General features: G+C 44.9%; 1 protein-coding gene across 2 annotated transcripts in view; it reads left to right on the plus strand.

Moving 5' to 3' along the window:
- Positions 1–22,041, plus strand: part of LIMS2 (LIM zinc finger domain containing 2) — a 354,252-nt gene that overhangs the window by 326,554 nt on the left and 5,657 nt on the right. For both annotated transcript variants that reach the window (XM_086943811.1, XM_086943812.1), the window contains exon 10: positions 17,192–21,245. In XM_086943811.1, coding sequence (XP_086799937.1) covers positions 17,192–17,306 — 115 coding nt within the window. In that variant the 3' untranslated portion in view covers positions 17,307–21,245. The remainder of the gene's footprint in view (positions 1–17,191; positions 21,246–22,041) is intronic.

Consider the following 22,041-nt stretch of genomic DNA (forward strand, 5'->3'; position numbering starts at 1 on the left):
ATCATCGTAAATCCAAAAACTTGATCAATGGTGTTGACGTGGGGTCGAAAACCCGCTTGGTAGGTAGATAAAGCATTCTGATCTATAATCCATTCATTAACTCTACCTAAGGTATGGTAGGGTATTATTTAGGCTGATTGGCCTATAGTTGCTGGGGTAGGCACTGTCTCCCTTTTTGTATATGGTAATAATTTCGACCCCTCGCCAAGTGTCAGGTATTGACGCACCTCTAGCAATAGCATTTAAGATGATACAAATATATTCAGTCCAAATCTTCCTATCCTGTTTGTAAAGGTCGGCCGGAATACAATCTGGGCCAGGAGCCCTCCCTGCAGGGACCCTGTTAAGAACTCTATCTATCTCTCCTTTGTTAAATAGTAAGACTGCCTCGGCATTGACCTCAGGGTACTTAGTGCCAATGCTAAGTGGGGAAGCAAATTGGCCTTGGAAATACTGGACCCAGAGCTCAGGGGGAACATTGTTAACTGGTGTGGTTCCAGTCGTATGACTGCCCCATTTGACCAATTCCCAAAATGCGATCCAATTCTTACCATTAGAGGCATAAGTCAGACTAACCCATCTACCCTCATCATAATGTTTCTTTGTCTTCAGTTGTACTTCCTTATAGTTTGCCCTTGCTACCTTAACCTGTTGATGAACTCCCATCTTTATTGCATTTGAGAAGCGCCGAAATGCAGCACCACAAGCCTCATTATACCACTTAAACGATTTTTTAAAAGGAATCTTAACCGGCTTTCTGATTTTTGTAAGCAGTGTCTTCAATTTTACAAAATGATCTCATGAGCCTTCATAAGGTCTGCGGGACACTTACCATTGGTATCTAAGGAACCCAACAGTGCAAGAGTCACTTCAGTGGATGACCTTATCTGCTTTTGTTAACCTTCATCCTCTGAAGCCACTGCCCAATTTAGCCGGCGGCAATCTTGAGACATGATCACCTCACCTACCGTGGAAACAATATCAACCATTGGGGGATCCGATCCAATCCTAGTTAGGGTAAGTAGTAATCGGTCATGATCACTCTCCGGTCTGTCGTAAACCACCATATCCACAAGTCTAACCCAGAGTTCTAAACTTATGTAAATGTAAATGTACAGGAATTTATATAGCGCAAATCACCAACAGGTCTCTAAGCGCTTGCTTAGGGAACCCGTCCTGGTATTTCCCTGTGAGATAACCCCGGCATGGTATCCGCAGGGTGAAAGCCAGGCATCCCGCCGCGAGGGGCCGTTTTGGAGATTAAGCAAGCTATTGCCCAGAGTCACAGAGTGTGAACCCGTGAAAAATGTAATCAATCCTACTAATTCTGATCCCATTGGAAAATGTGACACAACCTTCCGCATCAGAAGAGGTTCTCCCGTTAGTAGTTCTAATCCCACGCCCTAGGAATAGGCTTTTTAATTGGAGCGCCTCCTCAGTCCATTTGTTAATTGGTGTCAATGAAAGGAGAGGCACCCCCCAATTCTCATCCTCCTCCATACTAAGGCTACAGTCATCTACGCCTAATGGCTCGATTGTACAGTTAAAGTCGCTGTGAGAAGTTGGCCTGATATATGATGCTCACTAGTTCTAGTGATCGCCTTGTATCAGTCCAAACAACCCTTATGGTGATTGGTTGTAAGTCAACCTTATAGACCAGCTATCCTAGTGGTAGCATGGACAACGCAGTCTTAGGCTAAAACTCTTTTGGCATGTGAAGCCAGCTGTTTAACCACATATAATCCCTTGAATACCAAGTGAAAGGACGCCACACAGGTTGTTATGAAAATAAACAAGTATTTATTAACTAACATACACCTCTGAACTCTTTATGAGGTCAGAGGGCTAAGCACATGACAATCTCTTAGGAAAAATACGTTCAAGTTGCACGATTTACAATGGTGCCCTAGGGGCACGACAAACCATATACTAAGTAAGTGGAATGAGAAAGTCGATAATAGGAATGGAGCTGTCCAGAGGCTGTAGGATCGTTGGGACCACGCTATACTAACTTGAGGTAAGTAATAGGAGGCCCACGGAACGCGTGTGCAGAGTGTGAACTCACACGCGAGATGCGTACAAACGTCTATGGACAGTACAGTTTAAGAAAAAGGTGAGTACGGACGTCCCTGATTAGATAGGACTAAAACGACTGTGGAACTGGACACTAGGAGAGTCAAGCTACCCTTGAGCACCAAAATGCTCGTGTTACCTCACCCACAGGTTGCGGGTGCATAGGTGCCAAGTCGTGTTGGGTTCCGGCGTTGAAGTCTATGGAGCCTGGAGGAAAAGATGCTGCAGGCGGTCAGGAGGAAGATGTCCGGTGTGATCCAAGGGTGGATCAGTGAAGAGAAGAACCTGAAAGCAGAGGGGACAATGTTCAAAATCACTAGCCAGTGACTGGAGTGGAACCAGGAGTGGAACCAGATGTCGTTGTCGCGATCAGGTGAAGGTGGACGCTTGTCTCTGCAGCCACGTGGACCAGGTGGTGTCTTCGACGACCAGGATGGAGGCACGAGCTGTCCCACGCAGGCTCTCGCTGTTGGCGGTGTCGGCTTCAGATTCGGAGTCAACAGGCCTTGGCAAAGGCAACCCACGCAGTGAGTGCAAACAGCGTCTGGAGTGGACCAGGAGGGTCCGGGGTGCTCCTCTTTTGGAAGGGAGCAAGGGCCAGTCTGGAGCAACCAGACCAGCAGTGAAGATTTCGTGTTTCGTCGTCTAGGAGGTCACCAGCCAGCCGGCAAGTGACCAGACAATGCGTCGAGCAGCAAACAGGCAGAAGAGCCCCACGCAGATCTCGTGGATGCTGGAGGGCTGGTCTTTGGTGCAGGAGCTGCTCGGGGTCGGGGCTTCTCAGTCCCCGTAGCACTTGGACGAGGATACCTCTGAAGTCGTGCTGGAGCGAAGTGCTGCTTCTTTCAAGATGGCCGGTCCCACATGTCTCGTCGCACCCACGGATCTCAGCTGTGCTGCAGATGTAGGTAGAGGTTGGAGAGGTCTGGGAATCCGGGTCTCGTCGGGCTCTGAAGTCTGGATCCGGGAAGGAAGACGACAAAGGGAAGACGCTGGACGCTGATGGTGCCTGCTTGTGCAGGGTGGACACTCCTTGCCCACAAGGGAGATTTCTTCAGTCTTCTGTGGAACAGAACGTCGAAGTCCAGAGTTTCTTCTTGTAAAGTTGTTCAGGATAATCTAATTTGGAATGGGACCAGCTCCTACCTTTATCCGGCTAAAGGGGGCTGTACTACGACTAGGTCCCTCCTCTGGGTGGGACCAGGAAGGGGGGTGGTTACACCCCCTATCCTTTGTCCGGTCTTGCGCCAGCTCTGGGGCTGGAGTGCCCCAGGAACTGGTTTAGACCGGTGTATGCACAGGGACACCTTGTGTGCCCCAGGCATGTCTCATTCCTTTCAGCCCTGTCCTACCTAATACACAAAATCCTGTCTGGGGTGGTGCTAGCACCTCCCAAGGCAGGAAACCCTTTGTTCAAGCCTCCCTCGCTGGAAGGACTCCCAGCAGCAGGAGGTCAGACTTGTGTCTGTGGTGGCAGCATCCATTTTGTAATGCTGAGGCTCGAGTTAACTTTAACCGGGGTTCACAGTTACGTACATGTTGTGTCCCTCTAGAAGGGTGGAATGCTACCCCCGTCGCCAGAATTGGCGAGGGTGTAGTATTCCAATTCGTATGACACCTTACTCGACATGTTTTGATAATGTTATACCAAAGTTGGCAATAACCGCGAGGATTATAATGCACTTAAGAGTATATGGTATAGCGTTATCATGGAAACAGCTAAAGGACTTGGTTCCGAAAGCTGCAGACAGGCTCAGCTCATGCTAGAGCACCATCTCACATAATTCCAAGCACTCTGCCTTCAGGATTGATAAGGCCTGCCATAGGAGTGACTGATAGGAGGATATGTGTCCATTTTAGGGTTAAATATAGGGATACTATATCTAAAGCAAAGGGTGATTACACCACCTTGCCCCAGCTGATTGATCAGCCAGTTGTGTCAGATTTGGGTGGCCAGCCAGGGGTGGCATAATACATGCTGCAGCCCCTGGTAGGCCCTGGGTGCACCTATGCCCTGGGTACCTAAGGTACACTGTACAGGGACTGATAAGGTGACTCAGTATCCAATTAGATATGTACCTAGAGTACATGGAATCCATTTTACAGAGAGAGCAGTGGGCCTGGGGTCCTGAATAGCAGGGCCCCAGGTCATCTAAGTCGAAAAACCAGCAAAACACCAGGCAAAAAGGTGGGGGCAACCATAGTCAGATATCCACCTTCCTACATAACCTCCCCCCCCCCCCCCCCCCCCCCCCCCAACGAAAGGAGATAAGGCTATCCTTGTCCAGGTAAGCCTATATTGGCTGAGTGGCCATATGAGGTGGTATATGCACTGGCATGGTTACCCCCTATCTCATGGTCCACTAAGCAATCCCTCACCCTAAGGGTATCTGAGGGTCTCCACCATAGGGAATCTCTACCTGTGGTGTGTTTTGGCAAAGTAAAAGGCTGGTGCTGGGATGGAGTACTGAAGTGAGACTCCACTAATGTTGGGCTCAACTTCCTCCAATCACTATCCACCATGTGTGCCTTTCTTTCCAGGACTGAGTTGCTGTGAGCTCTCAGGGTCAACCTCTGGCTACCTAAAGCTGGAGGCTGGGTCCCTCTGTTTGGCTTACTGGAGGGACAGGTCAGGTTTGGGGCCCTTAGGTCCCAGGTTTGGCTGTGCCCAACAGTGTCCATCTGTGGGAGGTCCCTAACTAAGTTTAATTGGGATCCCTCAGGAGTTTGTTTTATTTTCACTTGGCTAGGGCTACTACCTTCAATGCCCTTAATCTGCTGATTGGGGAGTTCTTTTGGACAGGGGGCCCTTTGGGGTCCACCACTGGCCTCCCTGACCTCTACAGCCCTGGGCTGACTGAGGCAGGGTAGAGAGGGGCAGGTTACCTGCTCCAGACTGGGTCCCACCTTGGAAGGGTCCACTGACATCAGGGGTTCTGCCAGGCTGGGCCTGACTACCTCTGGGGCAGTTTCTTCACAAGGGGTCAGATAAGTTCCCTGAGGAGGCTGATCCTTTCCTAAAGTCTGGTGGGAGGGAGATTTCTCTTCCTCCTCAATGCTCTCTGTCTGAGTGGAGTGATCCATAGTTTCAGGCTTCACAACACTATTAACTGTCTGAGTTTGAGCTGTGGCCATCACAACTCCACCAACCTTTTCAGGAAGGGACTCAGTTTGGGTATGGGCTGTTGCCATCACAGCCTTGCCAACCTGTTCAGGGAAGGAATCTGTCTGAGATTGGGCTGTGACTGGCACAGCCCTCCTGACCTGTTCAGGGAGGACATCTTGGACTGGGGCTGTGGCTATCACTGCCCCACTAACCTTACCATGAGGGTTTACCATTTTAGAATGGATTTCTTGCTCTACCTCAGCCCAGGCTGAGATCTCTAAATCATTCCCCAGTAGGCAATCTACAGGCAAGTTTGATGACACTGCCACTCTCTTGGGACCAGTGACACCTCCCCAGCTGAGATTGACCACTGCCATGGGATGATCTCTCTGCACTCCATCAATGTTGGTCACCTGGTATGTGGCTCCATGTATAAGTTGCCTTGAGGGACTAGGCTCTCAGTCACCATGGTGATGCTAGCCCCTGTGTCTCTAAAGGCCTCAACTTTTAGACCATTGATGAGGGGCTCCTGTCTGTACTTGTCCAAAGTGTCGGGACAAGCTGTGAAGTTGGCAACCCCCATGCCAGTCTCACAGACAAGAGTATCTAAGTCAGGGGACCTGGTTAGGCCAGAGTCCCCAGGAACTCCCAAAGTAAATCCACCCAAATTCTTGGGGGCACTCCCACCACCTGGGGGATTACTACTAGTAGTAACAGGAGGCTTGGAAGTGTTACTTGGGGGTATGTTCTCCTTATTGTTGTTGGCCCTTGGGCAACTGCTGTCAGTTTTCCAATGGCCTACCTGTTTGCAGGTATGGCAATAAGGTTTCTTTTGGGTATTGGAAGGATTCTGGGACCCACCCTTTTCAGAGGATTTTTGGGGCCCTGATGTGGTTTGATCTGAAGATTTATTCCCACCCTTCTCTTGAGGCTTTGTTGATTATTTCTTTTGGTCACCACCCTGGTTCTTAGGCCTAATCCTGGTTCTGACCCATTTGTCTGCCCTCTTACCCAATTCTTGTGGAGAGGTCAGATCAGAGTCTACCGGGTGCTGGTGTAATAACTGGTTCTGACAATTATTTAAGACTTGCTCTCTCATAATAAGATTATACAATCCTGTGAAGTCAGTAACCTTACTTCCCAGTAGCCAGCCTTCTAGAGCCTTAGTGGCACAATCAACAAAGTCAGTCCAATCCTGAGACTGAGTTTTCTGGGTGTCTCTGAACATCAACCTGTACTGTTCAGTTGGTAAGCCAAACCCATCAACCAGTGTATTCTTCAGGACTTGGTAATTGTTAGCATCCTCAGCTCTAGTAGTGAGGAGTTTATCTCTACCTTTACCTTCAAAGGAGAGCCACAATATAGCTGCCCACTGACTCTGGGGGATGCACTGGACAGTGCAGGCCCTCTCCAGAGCAGTCATCCATTTGTGGATGTCATCCCCTTGCTTAAAGGGGGGCACTATTTTAATCAGGTGTCTAGTATCAGAACTCCTGTCTTTATCTCAAGGGATAATGCTGCCACCAGTGGGGTCTGCCCCACTCAATTTCTGCTCTCTGGCAAAGGCAAGTCTTTCTTTGGCAAGGGCAAGTTCTTCCCTCTCAATCCTCAGATTGACTTCCCTCATTTTAGCTTCATGCTCTCCTCACTGAGGGGATGTCATCCCTCTCTGGGAAGATGCCTGAGAGACATGGGTGTGAATAGATCTGTTAGAGCCTCTGGAGTGAGACCTAACTCGTCTATTCCCAAGGTTAAGCCTGCTTGAGGATAGGCCTGGGGCTCCCCCAGTTCCATTCTCATGTATGCTTAAGTTGGCCCTGGTAAGTCTGCTGACTCCTCCCTGACCATGGTTTACCTCACCATCAGATGAGTCTCCATCTTCCTCCACTTCATCAGTTTCAGGGAGATTGGAGTCCTCCTCTAGTGAGGGTATGTTTCCCTCTGTAGGGTCAGATGGGCCCGGATTAGAAGCCCTTCTGGCATAAAATGTCTCTAGGAGACCTATCAGAAAAGGAATTGTAGGGTTAGAACCCTGTTTTAGTTTCCTGGAGGTACACAATTGTCTCATCTCCTGGAAGCTAAGGGCTGCATATCTTGACATGACCTGTGGAGGGTCAACTGCCACAAGGGGAGCTACTGTGTTCTCTCCTGTGGTAGACATGCTTTTCTAGTGAGGTGTAAGTGGTGCACTTACCTACACTATGGGTTTACCTACTGATCCCTTGCTAAGAGTTGTAGTCAGGGTGTGCTACTCCCTTTCTACTACAACAGCTGGTTCAGTAGAACTCAGAGTATTTATAAGCTTGTTATATGTACCTATGGTACCTTATGTGATCTTTCAAATGATATCTCAAGATTATATTTGGTAAAAACAACAGCAAGCTCAAATCCCAACCGCTGCACACCAATGTGAGAAGTTGGCCTGATATATGATGCTCACTAGTTCTAGTGATCACCTTGAATCAGTCCAAACAACCTTTATGGTGATTGGTTGTAAGTCAACCTTATAGACCAGCTATCCTAGTGGTAGCATGGACAAAGCAGTCTTAGGCTAAAACTCTTTTGGCATGTGAAGCCAGCTGTTTTACCACATATAACCAACCCGTTGAATACCAAGTGAAAGGACACCAAACAGGTTGTTATGAAAATAAACAAGTATTTATTAACTAACATACACCTCTGAACTCTTTATGAGGTCAGAGGGCTAGGCACATGACAATCTCTTAGGAAAAATACGTTCAAGTTGCACGATTTACAATGGTGTCCTAGGGGCACGACAAACCATATACTAAGTAAGTGGAATGAGAAAGTCGATAATAGGAATGGAGCTGTCCAGAGGCTGTAGGATCGTTGGCACCACGCTATACTAACTTGAGGTAAGTAATAGGAGGACCACGGAACGCGTGTGCAGAGTGTGAACTCACACGCGAGATGCGTACAAACGTCTATGGACAGTACAGTTTAAGAAAAAGGTGAGTACGGACGTCCCTGATTAGATAGGACTAAAACGACTGTGGAACTGGAAACTAGAAGAGTCAAGCTACCCTTGAGCACCGAAATGCTCGTGTTACCTCACCCACAGGCTGCGGGTGCAAAGGTGCCAAGTCGTGTCGGGTTCCGGCGTTGAAGTCTATGGAGCCTGGAGGAAAAGATGCTGCAGGCGGTCAGGAGGAAGATGTCCGGTGTGATCCAAGGGTGGATCAGTGAAGAGAAGAACCTGAAAGCAGAGGGGACAATGTTCAAAGTCACTAGCCAGTGACTGGAGTGGAACCAGGAGTGGAACCAGATGTCGTCGTCGCGATCAGGTGAAGGTGGACGCTTGTCTCTGCAGCCACGTGGACCAGGTGGTGTCTTCGACGACTAGGATGGAGGCACGAGCTGTCCCACGCAGGCTCTCGCTGTCGGCGGTGTCGGCTTCGGATTCGGAGTCAACAGGCCTTGGCAAAGGCAACCCACGGGGTGAGTGGAAACGGCGTCTGGAGTGGACCAGGAGGGTCCGGGGTGCTCCTCTTTTGGAAGGGACCAAGGGCCAGCCTGGAGCAACTAGACCAGCAGTGAAGATTTCGGGTTTCGTCGTCTAGGAGGTCACCAGCCAGCCGGCAAGTGACCAGACAACGCGTCGAGCAGCAAACAGGCAGAAGGGCCCCACGCAGATCTCGTGGATGCTGGAGGGCTGGTCTTCGGTGCAGGAGCTGCTCGGGGTCGGGGCTTCTCAGTCCCCAAAGCACTTGGACGAGGATACCTCTGAAGTTGTGTTGGAGCGAAGTGCTGCTTCTGTCAAGATGGCCGGTCCCACGTGTTTCGTCGCACCCACGGATCTCAGCTGTGCTGCAGATGTAGGTAGAGGTCGGAGAGGTCTGGGAATCCGGGTCTCGTCGGGCTCTGAAGTCTGGATCCGGGAAGGAAGACGAAAAAGGGAAGCCGCTGGACGCTGATGGTGCCTGCTTGTGCAGGGTGGACACTCCTTGCCCACAAGGGAGATTTCTTCAGTCTTCTGTGGAGCAGAACATCGAAGTCCAGAGTTTCTTCTTGTAAAGTTGTTCAGGATAATCTAATTTGGAATGGGACCAGCTCCTACCTTTATCCGGCTAAAGGGGGCTGTACTACGACTAGGTCCCTCCTCTGGGTGGGACCAGGAAGGGGGGTGGTTACACCCCCTATCCTTTGTCCGGTCTTGCGCCAGCTCTGGGGCTGGAGTGCCCCAGGAACTGGTTTAGACCGGTGTATGCACAGGGACACCTTTTGTGCCCCAGGCATGTCTCATTCCTTTCAGCCCTGTCCTACCTAATACACAAAATCCTGTCTGGGGTGGTGCTAGCACCTCCCAAGGCAGGAAACCCTTTGTCCAAGCCTCCCTCGCTGGAAGGACTCCCAGCAGCAGGAGGTCAGACTTGTGTCTGTGGTGGCAGCATCCATTTTGTGATGCTGAGGCTCGAGTTAACTTTAACCGGGGTTCACAGTTACGTACATGTTATGTCCCTCTAGAAGAGTGGAATGCTACCCCCGTCGCCAGAATTGGCGAGGGGGTAGTATTCCAATTCGTATGACACCTTACTCGACATGTTTTGATAATGTTATACCAAAGTTGGCAATAACCGCGAGGATTATAATGCACTTAAGAGTATATGGTATAGCGTTATCATGGAAACAGCTAAAGGACTTGGTTCCGAAAGCTGCAGACAGGCTCAGCTCATGCCAAAGCACCATCTCACATAATTCCAAGCACTCTGCCTTCAGGATTGATAAGGCCTGCCATAGGAGTGATTGATAGGAGGATATGTGTCCATTTTAGGGTTAGATATAGGGATACTATATCTAAAGCAAAGAGTGATTACACCACCTTGCCCCAGCTGATTGATCAGCCAGTTGTGTCAGATTTGGATGCCCAGCCAGGGGTGGCGTAATACATGCTGCAGCCCCTGGTAAGCCCTGGGTGCACCTATGCCCTGGGTACCTAAGGTACACTGTACAGGGACTGATAAGGTGACTCAGTATCCAATTAGATATGTACCTAGAGTACATGGAATCCATTTTACAGAGAGAGCAGTGGGCCTGGGGTCCTGAATAGCAGGCCCCCAGGTCAACTAAGTCGAAAAACCAGCTAAACACCAGGCAAAAAGTTGGGGGCAACTATAGTCAGATATCCACCTTCCTACAGTCGCCTACAATAACAAGAACACTTGAGCCATTCAAGCCGTCCATGAATGTGTCTAGGTGGGCAATAGTTGGTGAGGCTTTCCCACCCGGTAACCCTCTCGCATACACATTAATTAATATAAGAGTAGCATATTTGAATCCATTGACACAGCAATACAAGTATCTAAAAATACACTCAGTGATTCCTAGATCTACACACACATCTAATCAATTACCTATACATTCATTCATACATTTTGTCAATGATTAAAAGAACACTATCAAATATACTTATACACCTATATTGACATTACACACAGCATACATCCTATTCACTTATGCAGTCATCCTACTCACTTATGCAAACAGTGGATCATACTTACATTTACTCAGCTACACACTTATACAAACACCACTTCATTTATTCATATAGATAGTAACTCATTATTAGTGTGTTATAAAATCACTAATACAAGTATACAGTTATTCATACAGTCACTCATACAATCACTGACTCTTATGTATACTTATGTATATACAACAAGTGTCACATACACTGCCTTTTATTTTTCTAGTTTGTTGGACATGTACCATTCAGACATATATTTGCTCATCACCGCACCCATAAAGATATTCACTCACCCAAACAACTGTTATAATATGTAGTCTTAACCTCATATATCCCCCCACCGAACCACACACACATTCACTCTCCCATACAAATACTAAGTTAACTAATCAATAACTAGTATAGGCTTTCACATAGCTAATAACCAATTGGTGCAGCAGTTTACACAACAACTGACAAAGTGATACAGACATTCACACAGTTTAGTCACTATCCAATATATTTAGTGAGACACTATAAATTAGTCAAGTAAAACAATCAATCACAGTGCTACTAAATCCTCCATCCAGATATTTATATATCCACTCATTCTTCAATGCAGATTGCTATATATATATATAATACATATTTAAACAACGAACCAAATCACATTCATTGGATGATGTCATCAGTGATGTCACTGACCATCAGGGCCGGACTGAGAACCAAAACCGGCCCTGGCAAAGTGCTCGGCCGGCCCCCTGGGGGTGCAACCGAGCTCTTTGCCGGTGCCGGTTTTCCGCCGATTATGTTACAGGGCCGATTTTGCAGCTATGCTGCAAAAACGGCCCTGCAACAAAAAACGGACCCCACGGCTCAAAACCCCCCACCCTTGCGGCGCACCGGGAGATTGCCCGGTGCCCGCAACGACCAGTCTGGGCCTGCTGACCATGTATTGTCATCAGTGAATTTCTAAGGTTTTTTTTAAAATTCTAATTCCTAACTATAACATGTCTGAAACCTATGTTTTTTTCAGTCAATATATATATATATATATATATATATATTACCTACTGGCGGTCGCCAGTAGGTATATCTAGTTAGGACCTAGTTACCATAGGAAATTCTGAACATTCTAATGGGAATAACTTTGGCGCCGATTGAGGGATCTGCCTGTAATTTTCCTTAAATTTGCCTCGCTGCGCTCCGCTCCTTCCCTAAAAGTTTTGGGGGGAGTCGTCAAGCGGGGGCCGAGAAAAAAGGGAGGTCCCAAAACGTGTTTTCCCCATGTTAATTTCCATAGGAACATTCTGACAAGGCTACAGCTCGAACGGCTGAACGGAATTATACCAGATTTGGCAAAATGGTAGGGACTGGTGTGCAGCAGTGCCTTTTGTATGTTTGGTGTAAATCCCTCCAGTAGTTCTTGAGAAAATTTAATTTGAAATTTTTCAAATGGCATTTTCTATGGGACCTTTAGACACAGCTACAGCCCAAACGGCTGAACAGAAATACACCAAACTTGGCAAAATGGTAGGGACAGGTATGCAGTAGTGCCTTTTCTATATTTGGTGAAAATCCCCCCAGTAGTTGTTGAGAAAATGAATTTGAGAAAATTATATATCTATATGCGCTCAACATTCTATCGGGAATAACTTTGGCGCCGATTCAGGAATCTGTGTGTAATTCTCCAGAGTTTTGGCCAGCTCCGCTCCGCTCCTTCCCTGAAAGTTTCGGGGGGATTCGTCAAGCGGCGGCCGAAAGGGGGGTCCCAAAACGTGTTTTCCCTATGTTAATTTCCATAGGGACCTTTAGACACGGCTACAGCCCGAATGGCTGAATGGAATTACACCAAACTTGGCACAATGGTAGGGCCAGGTATGCAGATGTGCCTTTGCTATGTTTGGTGAAAATCCCTCCAGTAGTTCTTGAGAAAATCGAATTTGAAATTTTTCAAAAGGCATTTTCTATGGGACTTTTAGACACGGCTACAGCCCGAACGGCTGAACGGAATTACACCAAACTTGGCAAAATGGTAGGGACAGGTATGCAGTAGTGCCTTTTTTATATTTGGTGAAAATCCCTCCACTAGTTGTTGAGAAAATTGTATTTGATCAAATTATATATCTATAGGCGCTCACCGTACGCGCACCGTACGCGTACGTGCGCGTACCCTTACGTGCGCGAGCGAGTTTCTGATTGGCTGGCAGTCGACTGTCAACATTCCAAACTGTCCAAACCAAGAAGTGTTGGCCACCATCTTGTTTTTCAGGAGAACTGAGGCACAAGAGAGCCCAAAACAAGAGTGGAAAACACGAAAAGGGGGCAGGGTAGAGACCCCCCAACCCTCTAGCCCTTCTCAGAGGTCCCAAAAGGACCCCCAAGGGCAAAAACAAAAATAACAAAAGAAAAATTGTGGGGTACGCGCACCGTACACATAGGGTACGCGTACTGTGCGCGTACCCCGCGATTTTAAAAAAAATGAATTTTTTTTTGCACTTGGTGGTCCTTCTGGGACCCCCTGAGAAGGGCTAGGGGGTCGGGGTCTCAACCCTGCCCCCTTTTCGCGTTTTTCTCTCTTGTTTTGTGCTCTCTTGTGCCTCACTTCTCCTGATAAACAAGATGGCTGCTCAGGTGGTCCCAGAAGGATAGTAACATATATAAACGTTATCGGCTAATAGAATTAGCATTTACAAAACCTTTGAAATTTATTGAAAAAAAATATAGGTCTCACGCCTGATATAGTTAGATATTAGCATTTAAAAAGCCTTGCAATTCACTGAAAAAAACATAGGTTTCAAGCCTTATATATTTAGGAATTAGCATTTAAAAAACCTTGCAAATTCACCTAAAAAACCATAGGTTTCAAGACTTATATAGTTAGGAATTAGCATTTTAAAACCCTTGCAAATTCACTTAAAAAACCATAGGTTTCAGGCCTTATATAGTTAGGAATTAGCATTTAAAAAAAACATTAAAATTGCTCCTATATAGTTAGTTGTACTAACTATATTTCGCGCCCCGCAATCCACTGCTGATGATGTCACATATTACATCATTCATGACATGGTCAGTGACATCACTGATGACATCAAGGATGACATCTCAAGTGACGTCACCGATGACATCTCATTTGATATCACTGATTACATCACTGATGATATCATTCATGTGATAATACGATGCACCTCCTCACACTCTAATATAACCTTTGATACACCCAGTGTTAAATACAAACTACCATTCTTGAATTCATTGACACACCAGTACCTGTTACTACATACGCACTCACTGATTCCTAGGTCTACACACACATTCACTCATTCACCCATAGAATCACTCATACATACAGTCACTCATCAATACAACACTATCATATGCACTCATACACCTATACAGACACTCACACACTGCCACTCATCCATGGAGTTACTCACACACCTAGTCAGTCATGCAAAGAATCAATCACACTTCCATTTCCTCAACTATACAGAAATACACACAACACCTTACTTATTCAAACATATACTAACACATACTTACTCTCTTATACAATCACTGATACAAGTACACAATGATCCATATAGCCACTCGCACATTCACTGACTCTCATGTATAGTCATTTATATATGCCAACTCTCACATGCACTGTGTTTTACATATGTACTTGCTTGCGCATGTAGCACTGAGATATCCATTCACTCACCAACACACCCATGCACACAGTCAACCGCCCATATAGCTGTTTCCACATGTACTCTTGAACTCATACACCTAGTGAATCAACTGCTCACACATCTATGCACAGAGTCACACACCTCCCAGCCACCCACACACACACTCAGTCTCCTATTCAAATACTTGGGCAACCAATCAATAACCCATATAGCCACTCATATAGCTACTGATCAACACATGCAGCAGCTTACACAACAACAGACATACTGATGCACACATTCAGACAGTTTAGTCACTAACCCATGCATTTAGTAAGACACATTTAATCACTCACTCATACAGTCAGTCACGCACCTACAAAATCCTTCATCCAGACACTTATATATCCACTCATTTTTCAATATGTAAAACATATTTAAACTTTACAGAAACACAAGTCACTGGGTGATGTCAAATGAGATGTCATCAGTGATGTCATTTGAGATGTCATCAGTGATGTCATCAGTGATGTCACTGACCATGTCATGAATGATGTAATATGTGACATCATCAGAAATATAGTTAGTACAACAAACTATATAGGAGCAATTTCAATTGTTTTTTAAATGCTAATTCCTAACTATATAAGGCCTGAAACCTATGGTTTTTTAAGTGAATATATATATATATATAATATATATATATATATATATATATATATATATATATGAAAAAAAGAACGAGTTGCCTCTAGTGATGGAGCCACAGCATGGCGAGTTTGAAGCCTTTTATTCTCAGAAATGCAGGACAGCAGGTAAGTTTACTTCTGATGCGCAGTCATAAGCCATACACGTTTCGGGCGTCTGCCGCCCTTGTTCACTGGCAGGAAGGGAGGAAACCAGCAAATGCACCACCTGCGCATTTAAATAACCCGCCCCAGTGGGCGTGTGCGCACAGGAATGCCGGTAGTTGTAGTGCATTTGAAATATGACCCCAGTGGGTTGCTGCCATCACCCCAAATAATCCAATAATGTCCCAAGTGGGTTGCACGAAGTTCACAGGCCTGCCGCCATGCCCATACAGCTTCCTGAAGTCGGCCCGCCATCCCAGCAGCGTGTCTTGTCTTGCCGCTGCGGGCCCGGTCTGTTAGCGGTGGGGCTGGCCGCATATATGAAAAAAAGAACGAGTTGCCTCTAGTGATGGAGCCACAGCATGGCGAGTTTGAAGCCTTTTATTCTCAGAAATGCAGGACAGCAGGTAAGTTTACTTCTGATGCGCAGTCATGGCTGTTTTTCCTCACTCTTGAAAACCCCCATTAAAGAATGTTGGCGATTGAACATCCTGTTGTGAGGCTCCTCATTCAAAAGGCAACCTTGTTGGATGTATTTGCGGCGTGCCTTGGCCGCTGAGTATGCTCCGGTGCTCGTGAGCACTCCTGCAACGACGCTATCAGGCGCTGCAGCGACAGGGACAGGAGCCGTTTGATGGGGGCAAAGTGCATGTGGTCACTTCACTGACCCGTGTGACGGCAGCTCCCAAGCACAGAAGGAGTTCACAACAGGTATTTTGTGCAAAGTGGATTTTTATTATAATGAGTCTCAAACAAGCTCACCAAAAACATACAAAGAGTGCAAAATACGAAATGTTTTGGCGTGCTGCATTCTACTGGGCGTTTGTGTGTGTGTGTGTGTGTGTGTGTGGGTGTGTGTGTGGGTGTGTGTGTGTGTGTGTGTGTGTGTGTGTGTGTGTATATATACACGTATACATACATATACGTATACATACATATATATGTATGTGTATGAAATGTAAAATTCATTAATCTAAAGAAATTCTGTCGGACTATTTTGCAGTACCCATGGCTGGCCATGTAGATTGAGTGTTACACACTACCTCCATTGTTTGCCATCAGAGTGTTTTGCAGTGCCAGTGGCTGGTGTTGTGTATTGTTCGCCTTACTCCAAGGCTTGCCTGAAGTACATTTGAGCCTGTTTTGTCACTCTTAGGACTGTAGTAGAATTAAAAGCATATTTTGTGCATTGCAATTCTCTTCTCTGATGTGGGTGTATGTTTTGTATAAGCAAGTCCCTCCCTAGAGCTCCCATGTAGTTGTAATTACTCCCTAATTTCCCACCCTCTTGCCCCTCCCACATTTACTACTACAATGGATATCTACATGTGTGGAGACCCCTGCCATGTGGGAAAAGAGAGGGGAGGTTGAGATCTCTGGACAGGTTTGTGAATTGCTTTTTGTAGTACCTGGAGTAGTACAACAGAAGTACTATGTTATTCCAAATTATTTTGGTGCCTCAGGCCTCAAGTGTTTTCAGAAGGCATTTCTGCATTGGTGATTATTCATGCTGTTTAAATGTGCATGGAGAATTCTCTTCAAGTAAAATTTTAATCCTACAGAATATGTGTTTCCCTCACCCCAGACGTTTTGGGAATGGTTTATTTATTTATTTATAAAGTTTTATATAGCGCGAACTTGATCCTGAATGATATCAGAGCGCTTTACAATTTGAGGCAGTTAACCCTTTCCATTCCCACTCAAGTAAAGTATTTACTTCTGCCCTCGGCAGCAGTACATCTATTACTTTCGTGTTTTTAAGTATTGATATAAAAAATAAAAGTTGTCTCTTGTAGCCTCACCCAGGAATCTTTTCAAGCCCTGCTCGGTAATGACGAGTATTACAAGGACCTTACTGTTACCATCTTCTATTTAGAGATTTGCATGAAGGCTAATTGTGGCCTATTCAGTGCTAAGTACTTACTGGGCCTTGTTAATGGTCCTGGTCTAATATTTAATAATGTGAGTAAACTGCTTCCAAGAGAATATGTATTGATTAATATTGCAATATATGCTGACGTTTAATAACTTTCTTTCTAAGGAATAAATTTGTTGAGTTTGACATGAAGCCGTTCTGCAAGAAATGCTATGAAAAACTCCCTCTTGAGTTGAAGAAACGCCTGAAGAAGCTCGCGGAACCAGCTGTCAAGAAATAATGCCATCCTTCATCTGTGATCCTATGTCAATGTCTTCAAGACTTTTTTATTCATGCATCTCCGGTATTAACACTGCGTGTGCGAGCAGAACACATTTGCTTAACGTTATGTATGCATTTTAAAATAACATTCTACCAACCCTACATATCGTACAGAGGAGCTGCTTATTCAACTACATGAAAAGGCACTTTAGCTCTCGCAGTGGGTATAGGAAGGACTGTATAAATACCAATAGAATACCATGTTTTTGTGTGCCCGTGCATGACTGATAAAATGTATATGAGAGAAACAACATATGTGGGTCACGCTAGGCACTTGTTGAAAAAGGATTGACATGATTTATAGCTAGCTAAGTTACTTTGAGTTAGAACTACTGATATGAGTGCAGGCTGCTGTCATATTTATTAGAGCTTTTGTGGGATGAGCCTAACTGGTCTCTTAGGAGTTTCAGTAGGTTTGTTCTAGCAGAGGTAGTACACTGCATAAAGCCATCGTTGTTAGTGTGATGTGGATGGCTTTAACTGTAACATATATTTCTATGATCCTGCCTTTGATCATCATATTACTATCAGTCTCTACCTCTGTAAGATCACATGAGTCAATGTTTTGTAGACTGTTGTTTACACCCACTTTAGCCAGGATGGTTAGTCGTGCAAACCAGCTTGTGTGTTGCCGCTTCAAAATGCAGCACGGCCTGGCGGCTCTGCTCTTACTTTTAACTTAAGCTGACCGAAAGCAAATATTCCTCCTCAAACTCTTCATTCTTTTAGGTGCTTGTATCGACTAGCTGTACCCTGCATCACAGATGCCTCCACTGCCCCTGCAGAAAACCAAAGAATTCAAATGCACTCCGTACAAAACACTACTAGCTTGCCTAAATGCTTCCTTCCCAAATGGTAGACTATTCAGAATTCAATGCTGTTACTTGTTTTTGACATTGGGGATTATCACAATACTGCAGAAAGATGTTACACAAGTCATTTCAGAACTCTGATATTTTGACCTTTCACTCCAGACCTTGAAATGCAACATTGATTAAACATAGTGTGAATGAAAACAACTGGGCCAGCACCATAAAGCAAAAAATGTATTTGCAGACAGCAGTGTTGGAGAGTACCAACTCCGCTTGGATGTCTGTCAATGCTGGTTTCTCGAAGCATACTGGAACAGGATTGAAGGAATTATAATTCTTGGCAAAACCTGAATATTGATGACATTGTTTGTAGATGGGACATGATATTACTGTTAGCCATTCGAACATGACATTTGGTTCAGTTGTATGTAAGTTCTGCAAATGCTGCCATGCTGGAAGATTGTGAGACGGTGTAACTGGGTAACAGCCCACCCGATCTGAAGTGCAATACAACTCGTGGATACCACAGTCAATGGAACTCACATAGGGTAAGCTTGAATATAGGACTGTGCTGTAATGCCACACTTGGGTTTGTCTTTTTACAACGTTTTCAGTTAGGCCGCTGAGGTGCACTGCTTCATATAGTGTGAGATGCCTTGTTTGTAGCACAGAAAGGAACTCTCTTTGTTTACACTGTAGAGTAAGGAGTTAGATTGACACGTTAATAGGACATTGAGAAAAGCTACTGTAGTGTATCCTACTGTTAAGTGTGATGTCTCTTCTAGTACAATGCTTTCTGTAGACTCAGAAAGCTTATGCAAGCACTAAATAGTGAGTGTGTGTGTTTCTCTCTGATGTTTACAAAATGGATATACTCTATTCACGTGAGCAGGATAGCTTTGGATGCTACTGTTTACGATTGGGGTACGTTTTATTTGTGACACATAGTACAACACAGAGTTGAGGTCCTTTAGTTAAACACTGTGTGGAACTGCACATCCGGGCAGGGAGTTTTGGGGATAGTTTGTGCGAGAGATTGCAGTTATATGATAATTGAGCACAGTGAGTGGCTTCAATGCCACGAAATATGAATAGAGAAGACCTGAATATATACTGGTGTAAGCAGGAGTGATCTCAAACTACACCTGTTGCGGTTGAATTTTGTGGAATAGTGAAATGAGTGGAAGGGCTTAATAAATGAATGTGCGTATAACAGAGCTGTACTAACTACGCTACATGGGATGCAAGGAGGTTTACCATAAGACGTAATGATGTGTTCAGAAAAAGAAACAAGCCAAACAAATCCATTTATAGAAATGTTCACATAAAAACGAATTGAACAAAACAATTCATTGCAAGTATTAGGTGGAATCATAACCATGAGAAAGAAACACCTGTCTAGAGTAAAATAAAACATATACTGATCCATCTCTCTCTGAGAGCGATATACACTTCAAGGAGATTTCTTAGTGGCATTTCTGCATGGATTCACAAACCAGTGATGCAGTGGACTTGTTTCACATTAGGCTGAAGCTTTCAAGTCTATTTATAATGCATTAAACACAGAATATCAATGCAGGAATGCACCAAGACAGGAAGACCAAACCAGAGAGTCTTTAAAAAGCAAGGGTATCCTATACGACACCATCTTTGTAAAAGCCAATGCTAATGTCATGGTGTATAGCAGGTTTCAATGTTATTACTAGTATGGAAGGTTTCACACTAGGGAAGACAATCAACTAGCATTGTTTGGGAAGGTGCTTGATTATTGTTGGTTTTTACCAAGTAAGGTCCCTATTGGTTAACACGTAGGGTGTGAATGAGAAGGAACTGAGATACTTTTGGGAGTCTAGAGGAAGCTGCTACATGAATGCTCTGTGTGTGGTGGGTGAAGCATAAAGTTTATATTGTGTGTCATTGCTTCTGCTTTTAGTTGTTTGGGCGAGTCACAGCTCTAAGAAAAGGGAGTCTGAGGTTATTGCTTTTAGGATAGCTGTGCTAAATATTTACTAATGCACTCATTTCTTTGATTGCGTTCTTGCTTGTATGCATTGAAATGTTGCTGTTTTTATATTGAAACCTAGATGGTATTATAAATGCCTTACGTTTTGTTACTGCTTAGGTTTTCCCCCTAGGGTGATCTACTAATGAATTACCATAAACAACAAAGTAACTTACTTGTATTAATAGTTCATTACAATGTTTCCATCGTATTCATAACCTTTAGACTACTGCTCCCTAGTTAAAGAGGATTCCGAAATGCTTACTTTCTACATATATTTGAAATGCTTTTTAAGCATATAAATTGTAGGTTCCGTGAAAATGAGGTATCTACTTAAAATCAGTAAGTTCTGGCAAAATGAGCAATTGAAGAATTTACTGGACCTACGAAATCCCAATATCAGATTGTCAATGTCACTCCCAACCCTATATGTCAAGAGGAATAAGAGCAAGGCAGTGTAAATCCGAATACCACAATGATGCCCAGTATTGAAGGGACAATATCTGTTTGTGGCCAGCTTTGGCACCTGCTCATCGGGTCAAGCATCCTTTAAATTCTTTGAAGGAGGAACTATGTTATCCTTCCGAATGACCAAGGTACACTTGCCAGACTTCCTTCTCTTTTCGGTTATGCATGTATAGTCCCTATATGCTATGACTCGTTTATGGTATAGTTCCAATGGTCTTTCGTACGAAAACCCAAATGTCAATCTGAAAATGCTAGCATCTTTCTACAGGGTAACAGTATTAAGAAGTAGGATTTAAAGTCACAAACACGCTATTAAAGTAGCAAGCACATTGTGTGTAAAATAAAGCCAAAGTGCTATAACCGAAACAGAAAAAACAGGCTAACAGACAATATACATCAGATGAAGGAAAAAAGATAGAACCAAGTGAAAATGAAGACTTGAAAGATTATATGACAGTTCAAAAATCTGAATGCAGTGATCTGGTTCCTAAAATTAAATAATATGCCTGTAACAAGCAGGAGCAAGTTTGCATACAGTCCTTTATGAAAGAATTATATGTTCAGACTGAAACAGTTATGTAGGAGCAGAACATTCTGGGACTTGGAGGGCATAGACGTGTACGTGGCCCCCTTAGCAAACATTATAAGATCATATGGGTTCACCCCGGTGTCATACGCTGATGACACCCAGCTTTTATTTCCTTTCCAAACTCTCACACCCGCAATCCAAAAATCTTTTGCAGATGGAATGAGAGCAGTGGCACACTGGATGGCACAGAACTACCTCCAATGCAACGTGACCAAAACTGAGGTCATGTTGTTTGGAGGAGCAACTCTAACATGGTCCCCAGATTGGTGGCCCTTGGAGTTGGGACCTGTCCCAAGCCCCAAACAAACAGTTAAAAATCTTGGTATTAAGCTGGATCAGGCACTCCTACTTAAGGAACACACCATTCAAGTCACAGGTGCTTGTTTTCGTGTGGTTGGGCTGCTTCAACACGTCTTTCCATTTTTGCCAGACAATCATAGGAAAACGCTTATTCAGACCTTAATAAGTAGGATGGACTACTGTAATGGCCTATATATATCGGCAAATGAGGAACAACTGGAAACATTACAAGTAGTCCAAAACACTGCAGCAAGGCTAGCCCTCAATGTCCCTCCTAGAACTCCCTCCCGTCCCCTCCTACACCAACTCCACTGGTTACCAGTAAAGCAGTGTATTAAATTTAAAATATGCTGCACAATACATAAATGCCTGTTTGGTACTGGTCCCAGATACTTAAAGGAAAAATTTGTTCCATATACCCCTGGACGTACTTTGCGCTCCAGCAGCCACCAACTGCTTCAGGTCCCTAGGGTCAGAAGAGCTAGACAAGGTGGCCGAGCCCTTTCCTACAAAGGACCTGTTC

Source organism: Lissotriton vulgaris, chromosome 11 (genome assembly GCF_964263255.1).
Source record: "Lissotriton vulgaris chromosome 11, aLisVul1.2, whole genome shotgun sequence".
NCBI lineage: Eukaryota > Metazoa > Chordata > Amphibia > Caudata > Salamandridae > Lissotriton > Lissotriton vulgaris.